Raw genomic sequence first — 9359 nt, 5'->3', positions numbered from 1 at the left:
TAATAATAATTTTTTATATTTTTTAATTTAAATCATAAATTAAATATTTGTTTTTTAATAAAAATTAAAAAATTTAATTTTAATTTTTGTGTCATATCACACTATATAAATCCCTTTTTAATATGCCTGTGAATTGTATGATATCATAGTAATCATAAAGCATATAATAATTATAATAAAAAAAAATTAATTTACAAAAATATTTAGAATATATACATTGTGATAAAGTAAATAAAAAAATAACGTGACTTTAGATTCTTCTGGTGATTCGTGCTTGCCAGCTTTACTCGGCTATGGTGGCAACATATATAAGAATGAACCCCATTAAATAATTATTAAGAAAAATTAAAAATTGGAGAAAAGGGGTAGATTGCATATCCTTTTTGCTTTCTGGGTAGGAAGATTTTTTGCGAGCAAAGATTGATTCAGGAAAAAGATGGTGGTGGATCCAAGGCTGGTGCTGGTGTTCATCAGCACCTGCATTCTAGCCATCAATGGTGACACAGATCCAAATGATGGTCAGTGTGTTCTTTGATCTCACTCTCAAGTTTGCACTTTTTACATGTCTCTCTTGTGTATTAGCTTTGTGCTTGGATGTGTTTGGATTGTGCTAGTGTTTGTTAGGACTACTTCTCATTGAGTCTACTTGTGTTTTTTTATTAATATTATTGTGTTTTGTTTGGTTTTCAATCATCTTCTATGGACAGCTTTGCCAGTTTTATTGCAGATTAATGTGATTTGGCAAAAGTTTTTTTTTATTATTATTATTGGTTTTTGAATCAATGTGAAGTTTTTCAGCTGATCTGTTGAGTGGCACATGTTAATTCTGTTACCCTGATTGTTCCTGTTTATTCAGATTGCTGGGTGACATATGCTTTGTCTTCCAATGATTTCAACAAATGGAGTTTTTTTTTTTTTTTGTCGGTTTTTTGTTGCTTTTGAGTTATGTGTAATATGTAGTCGGTTGATGCAATTGTTACTTCTTTATGTGGGTTTTGATTGTATCTTTACTACAGTTACGGTTGTCAACAATGGATCCAACATCAAGAATTTGATGTAATAATACAGTTCGCATGTTCTTAAATTTTCTTCTTAAAGTGCAGTTGAATAAACTTCCTAAGTTCTTAAAAAGGAGATGCCTATTGTAATAATTTCCACTCAAGCTACACACACACACACAAAAATGTAACAGATGAATGGGAGTCTTCATCTTCCACTTCCATTGACTTGTTGTCTTCAATATTTTTGTGTTTTCTGTTTGATGTTCAAATTTGTCCTTTTTGTATTATGATGGCTAATGCATTAAAAACAAAAAGCTAGAAATTCTGTAAGATTTGGCAACAATGCAGCTCTATCTTCCTTCTGCTTCCATGCTTTGTGAAACTAAATGTAACAACCTTAGTAAAACATTGACCATGTGTGAGTGACACTTTGGATTGTTAAAAGCCCACCATACTGCTGCTGCCCTCATTAACTCTGCCTCCAGTAGGTCTCAGCATGCACTTGTATCATGAAGCTGAATGCTTTATACCTTAACACTTGTTCTGGGAGTTATATAGTGCTTTTTGACCTGCCAAATTTCTGATATGGGATTTGAAGTATTACACATAAAGTGTTTGAAACAAAACCACTAGTACGCTGGATTCTAACTTGGGCTATATCTAATTTCTGATTTATCAATCACTAAAGTCGTGTAGGCTCTAGTTATCGTTTTAAGGTGTGGGAATGCTTGCATGGAATAAATAAGCTTATTTTACTCATTTTTGCATCTCATGATTCATGTTTGATGCAATGCAGTACATATCTTTATTCTTATTTTGTTATCCACTTCTTTACATACTTAACCAGCAACCTGCTCTGCTCTGTGGCACTTTGAAAATATAAAATGTTTCCTTGGTGAACATATGATAATAAATTTCCTACCAACCCCCCAAAAATGAAAATTCAAACTTGTGATGCTTTAAAATTATTTCACATCTACTCTAATTTAGTAAGTAGCCAGGTGATATGAATGGTCTTTCTTCCTTTATGTTCCTCATTAGACAGTAATGTTATTTTTCATGTACTTCTATGCACATAAATAATTCATAATCTCACATCCATGCCATTTCCACACAAGAGACTGCAATGTACCATTTTCAGAATTCTTGATGAAATTGAGTTTCTTTTTTGTTATTTTTTTCTCAATGTTTATTCATGTATAGTCAATATCATAATAACCAATTATCAAGTTTTCAGTCTCAGTGAACATTTTCTGAATTCAAATTGAGAAGATCAATGGTCAATTTGTTCACTTATGCTTGGAAGTGATATATTTATATATGCTATCATAATAAATTCAATTAGTTTGAGTGTAATCTATATATCTTAAAATATGTAAAATGGATGGTGGTGCAGAAAGGCTACATATTAGAATACAAATTTCCATTATAGTTGTCTGAGCTTTGCCAGCTATCTTTTTCTGAATGTTTGATGCAGCTGCTTCTCTAAAGGTTATGTTTCAAAGTATGAACTCACCATCCCAGCTAAATTGGCCTGCAAATGGCGATGATCCTTGTGGACAGTCATGGAAAGGCATTACTTGCTCAGGCAACCGAGTCACAGAGATGTGAAGTCACAATCTCCCTTTCACTTTATACGACTTGCTTGTTATTGCTTTTTGGTGCTGATGTTTGAGATGTCTGATAAATTTTAATTTCTATTTTTTCACTTCTTATCAGTAAGTTACCTGGTCTTGGACTGACTGGATCTTTGGGTTACCAGCTACAAGGCTTGACCTCTGTGACAAACCTGTAAGTTAATTGGCTCATTTGTCATATATACAGTTTTCTATGTATTGTTAATATTGTGGTGACCCTGTTAAGTTTTTGCAGAGACCTGAGTAACAACAATCTTGGTGGCACCATGCCATACCAACTTCCTCCAAATGTGCAGCACTTGTATGATTCTGTATCATATGTTGTTACTTTTCTGTTTATTTTTGTTCTGATGTTATAATTTCTAACATTCTTGTTACTTTATATGCAGAAATCTTGCTAATAATAATTTCAATGGGGCAATTCCTTATTCTCTTTCTGATATGACTTCTCTTGTAGACCTGTGTGTAATTATCTTCTTGACTTCTTGTACAGTTCTCATTATATAAACCTCCTTCTCGAGCAACTGGAGTCATTTTTTAACTTAATCTTGATAACGTAGGAATCTTGGTCACAATCAGCTCCAGCAAGGACTGAGTGTCAACTTTCAAAAGCTTTCTTCCCTCTCTACATTGTGAGATTTCTTCCTGCCCCTTCAACAATGCAAAATTTTGTCTAGATGTATATCAAGTTTACACTAACTATAAAATATTGATCCCTTTCATTTTCAGTATTATTTTATGGAATTTGTTGTGGATAATCTACCATTTTTGCATTTGATATTTCACAGCATCACTTCTGATCTCATGTTTAAGACATTTTTATATGTTTCTATGAAAAATAATGCATTATACATGGCTATTGCACTCTATTGCATGGCATATGATTTTGGTAATTTAAAAAATCCTCACATTTTTCACAAGTCACAGTGAGGCTGTGTTTGTTTGGTACTCACTATAAAGTATGCTACAATTTGGTTTGGTGACGATTCAGGGCCAGGTGTATATAATATATATTACTTGTTGCAGGGATCTCTCATTCAATTCCTTGACAGGTGACCTCCCTCAGACTTTGAGCTCACTTTCAAGCATAAACACCATGTAAATGTCCAACTCCAACCCCCCACCTTCCCTCTTCTTCTCTCTCTTTTTTTTCTTTTTTTTTTATTGGTATTGATTGTATTCTGAGTTAACTTGTTTACATTTGTGTAGGTATCTGCAAAACAATCAGTTTACAGGCACCATTGATGTCCTTGCTAATCTGCCTCTTGGCAGTCTGTATGTATCTGTTGTTTCATATAACAGCTGTGGAATATCCTTTTCTATATTTCCGTAGTAGTACATTATCAGTTGTATTAATTTTTGTAATTTTTTTGTCAGGAATGTGGAAAACAATCATTTTACTGGCTGGATACCAGAACAGTTGAAAAACATAAACCTACAGTAAGCATTGACATTATCAGCAATTTTGTGTAAGAATCTGTTTTTTCATCATAAATTCTATAAAACTTAAAAATGGTCAAATTTAATGACAGAAAGGATGGTAATGCGTGGAGCTCAGGACCTGCACCCCCACCTCCTCCTGGGACACCTCCTATATCAAAAAGCCCAACTCACAAGTCTGGTGGACATAGCACCTCATCAGATGGAGGCACAAGTGATGGAGGCAAAAAATCTGGTATAGGAGGCGGTGGCGTTGCTGGAATAGTGATCTCCATCTTGGTTGTTGCGGCAATAGTAGCATTCTTTCTGGTGAAGAGAAGATCCAAGAAGTCATTTTCAGATAGGGAAAAGCTTGACAATCAGCCCTTGGCTCCTCTTACTTCAAACGAAGTGCATGGTCTGCATCTTATTCTTGCATACTACCAAAAAATCATTTTCATTCTTTCGTGATGAGGTCTCTCTTATTTTAGAATACTTGTATATATTCTATCCATGGCATTTCATTTTATTTTATAGTTTCACCCTTCATTCTTGTAAAAGCACCTTCTCTATTGACTGTTAACTATTATATGCTCAATTTTTCTGTTGATGAATGAGTTTTGCAATTCAATGGCACATAATTTGTTCTGTAACTGTAAGGCAAGCTAGTAGCAATTACTTTAACGCTTTTTTGAGGGAGAGATGCATGTGTGACACCATGGCCCATGGCGGACCTACATGGTGACTAGACTACAGAAAGCTTTAATAGTATTTTTGTTGTAATTAGTCATGCCAAACTTGACCACTAATTAGAAAATGAGTGGGCTGTCTATCTTCTTCTTCCTCCCAGTAGAAATTAGTAGCTTGTCTTAATGCTTTCAGTTTAATATATACTCATTAAGTTATTCTGCTCTCACAACGTTATTATTCAATTTGACATTTTAATATGTCACAATGCAGAAATGAATTCCATGCAAACTTCGTCTGTAATTGACATGAAGACATTTGATACTTCTGCGGCCACAATAAGTCTTAAACCCCCACCTTTTGATCGTCATAAATCATTTGATGAGGATGAGTTTTCAAAGAAGCCCACTATTGTGAAGAAGACCATAACAGCTCCTGCAAATGTAAAATCATATTCTATTGCCGACCTGCAGATTGCTACCGGAAGCTTCAGTGTGGATCAACTACTTGGTGAGGGGTCTTTTGGACGTGTTTACCGTGCTCAATTTGATGATGGAAAGGTATTCCTTACCCGTTTTTGCTGCAAATCCACTTCTTTGTCTATTTCTGGTGGCAAGGATATAGAATATCCAAAATAGTGTAACGACACTGTAATTTCCCTAGAAATGGGTAAAATCTGAGTAGTTTTGATACATAAGCTTGTGAATGCATTTGTTGATGATACATCTTTATAGATCTAAGTCTGTAAAAATATAAGACCAAAGAATTAAGTCCTGATGCATGTATTCACTACTTGTATACCATGAACTTTTATATAGTTGACCTTGACCATGTCTTGAATCTATGCATCTGCTTATTAATGGTTTTGACTTTGTTTTTTCATTTCTGGAAATGTTCTAGGTTCTTGCCTTGAAGAAGATAGATTCATCTGTCCTTCCCAATAATTTGTCTGAAGATTTTGTAGAAATAGTTTCGAACATCTCCCATTTGCATCATCCCAATGTGACAGAGCTTGTAGGTTATTGTTCAGAACATGGACAACACCTCCTAGTCTATGAGTTTCATAAAAACGGATCACTGCATGACTTTCTTCACCTACCAGATGACTATAGTAAACCATTGATATGGAATTCACGTGTCAAGATTGCTTTGGGTATTGCACGTGCTTTAGAGTAAGTTGTTTGCTAATGTAAATAGAAGTTTTTGATATTACATTTATAAGGAAGTTTTGCATCATTCCATTTTATGTTAAATCTCATGAGTTAATATAGTTTTCCATTGACTTATTAGCTCCTACTTCCTATCTTTGTTCCTGCTTTATATATTTTGCTTGGCTTTAGCTTGCATGTCGTCCTGTTTGTCTTGTTTGGTTCAAAATTAAAGTTATCCTTTCTCATTTTTTGTCCATTGTCTTCTTGTAAATACATCTTTGTAACTTTTCTTGGTTTTCCCTGAGATGAAAATGTTTGGATTATAACTATCAAGAACCAACTATCCCAGAGTGAATGCTTATACATGATTTTATATGTAAGAACCTTTTGGGCTTGAAGCATGGACTATGCACACACGCGGCCCAACATTGTGCTAAAATTCAACTTTTATTCATAAGAATAGGGGCGGTAAGAGTCAAATTGTTGTCAACTTTGTCATAGAGGAGTAAATACATGCCAAGAACTTTTTAGGTGAAGGTTCATAAATGGTTTTTGGGATTAATGTTTCTCATGTTGCAGGAGATAATTTTATTTCTTACACAAATATAAAAGTGTACGGGGCTATGTGAAGAGAAGAGAGAGAAAAAAAAAACATGGGTCCTACACACTTTTATATGTGTTTAGAAGATAAAATTATCTGTTACAACATGAGAAACACTAATCCCATGGTTTTTATATCTAAAAATTACTAAATCTAATGCTCAATTTTGAAAATGAAAAAATTGGACAAAATAGTTTGGGACTACAAAATTTATTTCAGTTTAAATTCAGTACACTAATCAGCTCTAAAATAAACACAATATCAGTAAATAGGAAATTGTCAATTTGCTGAAGTAACTAAGGACTTTTACTTACAATACAATAGAAGTTTAAACTGTTCTAAAACAAGACAATATAGGGTTGGTCATCAAGCAACAATAACCTAACTGTACTTGCTTTTTTTCCTAGGTACCTGCATGAAGTTTGTTCACCATCAGTTGTTCATAAGAATATTAAGTCAGCCAACATATTGCTTGATACAGATCTTAATCCTCATCTTTCAGGCAGTGGATTGGCAAGCTATATTCCAAATGCAAACCAGGTGATTTTATAGCTTTTTGGAACTTTATTCCGTGAGTTGATGTGTTTATAATTGGATGTGATTATGTTTGACCGGGGTAGTTTTACTCTGTTTTTGTTGCTGTTTTTCTTTATATATGTAGTCTTTCTACTAATTCTCGTCTTTTAATTTAAAAATTATTGTTTTTTCTTTAACCTCTGATTCTTTAGTGGATGTTGCCATATTTACTAGAATTAGGGAAAGAAAGCGAATGGTTTAGCATATAATGTTTTGTATGAATAAGCATTGGTACTAGTTGCCTTACCTATTGTCAAGAACCAACTCTCTCTTATATTCTGAAGTTGTTAGGTGAAGGCTCAAGATTAGTTTCATATTTCTAAAACACTCCCTCACCTAGAGACCTTTGGGCTACGATCTACCCTACCTTGTGCTAAAATTTAACTTGATTATAAGCCACAAGATTGGGCTAGTGATGAGGGGCTTAAATAGTATGCATGAGATCATAGGTTTAAACCTCAATTCCACCATTATACCAAAAAAGAAATTGAACTCAATTATGAAGAATGGGGGTAAAGAGGATCAAAGTTCGGACCACTTGATCATGGAGCATGTTGTGTAATTTACCAATTAGGTGCTATTGTAATTTACCAATAAGGAAAAGAAAATCTGCATGTTGTGTGATGCATCGCATTGGATGGATATTGTATTTGTGATGCAAGAATATTGATTATGCTTCTAGTAAATGCAATTTATCGTTTTGCATAGTGACATTTAATTTACATACTAAAATTATTATAAATTCTAACTAGTGTCTCGTGTTCAGGTATTGAACAATAATGCTGGATCCGGATATGATGCTCCCGAAGTAGGCTTGTCTGGTCAATATACTCTTAAGAGTGATGTCTACAGCTTTGGAGTTGTAATGTTGGAACTTCTTAGTGGACGGAAGCCATTTGATAGGTGAATGATTGACATACCTTTAACGGAACAGTTTTTCTACCCTCACCTGCTTTCAACATAAATGGCCACATGCATGAACATATAGATATATGGTTTAATTTATGAAAACAATTCAAATATTCTTTGAAAGTAGAAGCATTTGTATGGACATTGTAGGTTCAACAGTGCTTTTTATTTTTATTTTTACTTTTTATAGGACTCGAATTCACTTTTTACAATATTAAGCACAAATTTTTCATTTGATAGATTACAATTTGTAGAATCACAGAATATATACATATAAAAGACACAAAACTAGAGGAATATGTCTATTTGCAATGTTGGTCATTTAGTTTCATTCTTTCTTTGTGCTGTTTCACTCGCGCTATATATGATCCAGTATTTATGTTTTCTAATTCATATTACTTTACACATTTTTTTTGAAATTATGCACTGATATAATATTCTCATTTTTCTTTTTTCTGGTTGTTAAAACATTCCCTCTACAGCTCAAGGCCAAGACTTGAGCAGTCTTTGGTTCGATGGGCAACACCTCAACTCCATGATATTGATGCATTGGCTAAAATGGTTGATCCTGCATTGGAAGGGTTATACCCTGTTAAGTCTCTTTCTCGATTTGCTGATGTAATTGCTCTCTGTGTTCAGGTAATGTCAAAGTCATGTTTCATTCAACATTTTCATTGCCTTTGTTTACTTGTTTTGGGGGTCTATTTGAATTGGTTACACAACAAGAGTAGCTCACTCATATAGTCATATGGATAGTCCCAATTGTATTCCTAAGTGCTCAGCTCAACCATTAGGGTACCCTTTGGGATAGAAAAATATTGGAATATGTTAATGCATTATTATGTTATTCTCGGACTAGTTTGAAATAAAGGTGATGTTAATGTTAATATAATTTTATTGCTGGTACAGCCGGAGCCAGAATTCCGACCACCTATGTCAGAGGTGGTTCAAGCATTGGTTCGATTAGTGCAGAGAGCTAACATGAGCAAGAGGACATTTGGAACTGAACAAGGAGGAACCCCAAGAGGGGGTATGGAGTCAGAAACACAAGACATGTAAATGGGAATAAAATCACTGTGTTCATAGAAGAACGGCTTAAAAGGGATAATAATATTCTTCTCATTTTCATCTTTTCTTTTTATCCCTTCTGACAGTTCCCGAGTTAGATTGATTCCACCTTTGATTATTTGAAGAAGCTAGACAATGGTTGATGTATCTTTCTGTGCATTTTCTTTTATTGGTGATATTGATTGCACCATTTCATCAATAATTTTGTATCATTGATTGCACCTTTTCATCAATAACTTTACGGTTTGCAAAAATTGAAGATCGGTTTAGATTCATGGTTGACATTTTGTTGTCAATAACTAGAAATCAT

The 9359-nt window shown here is 33.9% G+C and overlaps 1 protein-coding gene across 2 annotated transcripts; it reads left to right on the top strand.

Moving 5' to 3' along the window:
- Positions 1–345: 345 nt before the first annotated feature.
- On the top strand, positions 346–9265 carry LOC133287336 (protein STRUBBELIG-RECEPTOR FAMILY 7). 2 transcript variants are annotated; one of them, XM_061484915.1, is made up of 17 exons: positions 346–518; positions 2479–2608; positions 2721–2792; positions 2874–2939; positions 3028–3099; positions 3199–3270; positions 3665–3736; positions 3848–3913; positions 4016–4078; positions 4171–4475; positions 5018–5304; positions 5645–5762; positions 5847–5916; positions 6904–7036; positions 7839–7975; positions 8464–8620; positions 8891–9265. In XM_061484915.1, the coding sequence occupies exons 1-17, from the start codon at positions 437–439 to the stop codon at positions 9038–9040; spliced, it is 2052 nt and encodes a 683-aa protein (XP_061340899.1). In that variant the 5' UTR covers positions 346–436; the 3' UTR covers positions 9041–9265. The 2 variants fall into 2 exon arrangements, with proteins under 2 accessions (XP_061340899.1, XP_061340898.1); XM_061484914.1 differs by having other exon boundaries at positions 5645–5916.
- The last annotated feature ends 94 nt before the right edge of the window (positions 9266–9359 follow it).

The sequence above is a fragment of the Gastrolobium bilobum genome, unplaced genomic scaffold, assembly GCF_033153095.1.
Source record: "Gastrolobium bilobum isolate Gb01-03AN ecotype WA unplaced genomic scaffold, APGP_CSIRO_Gbil_v1 utg11002, whole genome shotgun sequence".
Taxonomy (NCBI): Eukaryota; Viridiplantae; Streptophyta; class Magnoliopsida; order Fabales; family Fabaceae; genus Gastrolobium; species Gastrolobium bilobum.
The sequence above is the reverse complement of the archived record's forward strand: the minus strand, read 5'-3'. Positions and strand labels throughout refer to the sequence as shown.

Excerpts from the sequence above, each read along its gene's own strand:
- LOC133287336 (XM_061484914.1), top strand. The coding sequence starts at position 437 with ATGGTGGTGGATCCAAGGCTGGTGCTGGTGTTCATCAGCACCTGCATT. Across the intron at positions 3,100-3,198 it reads ATGACTTCTCTTGTAGACCT|GAATCTTGGTCACAATCAGC; the intron begins GTGTGTAATTAT and ends TTGATAACGTAG. Across the intron at positions 7,976-8,463 it reads GGACGGAAGCCATTTGATAG|CTCAAGGCCAAGACTTGAGC; the intron begins GTGAATGATTGA and ends TTCCCTCTACAG.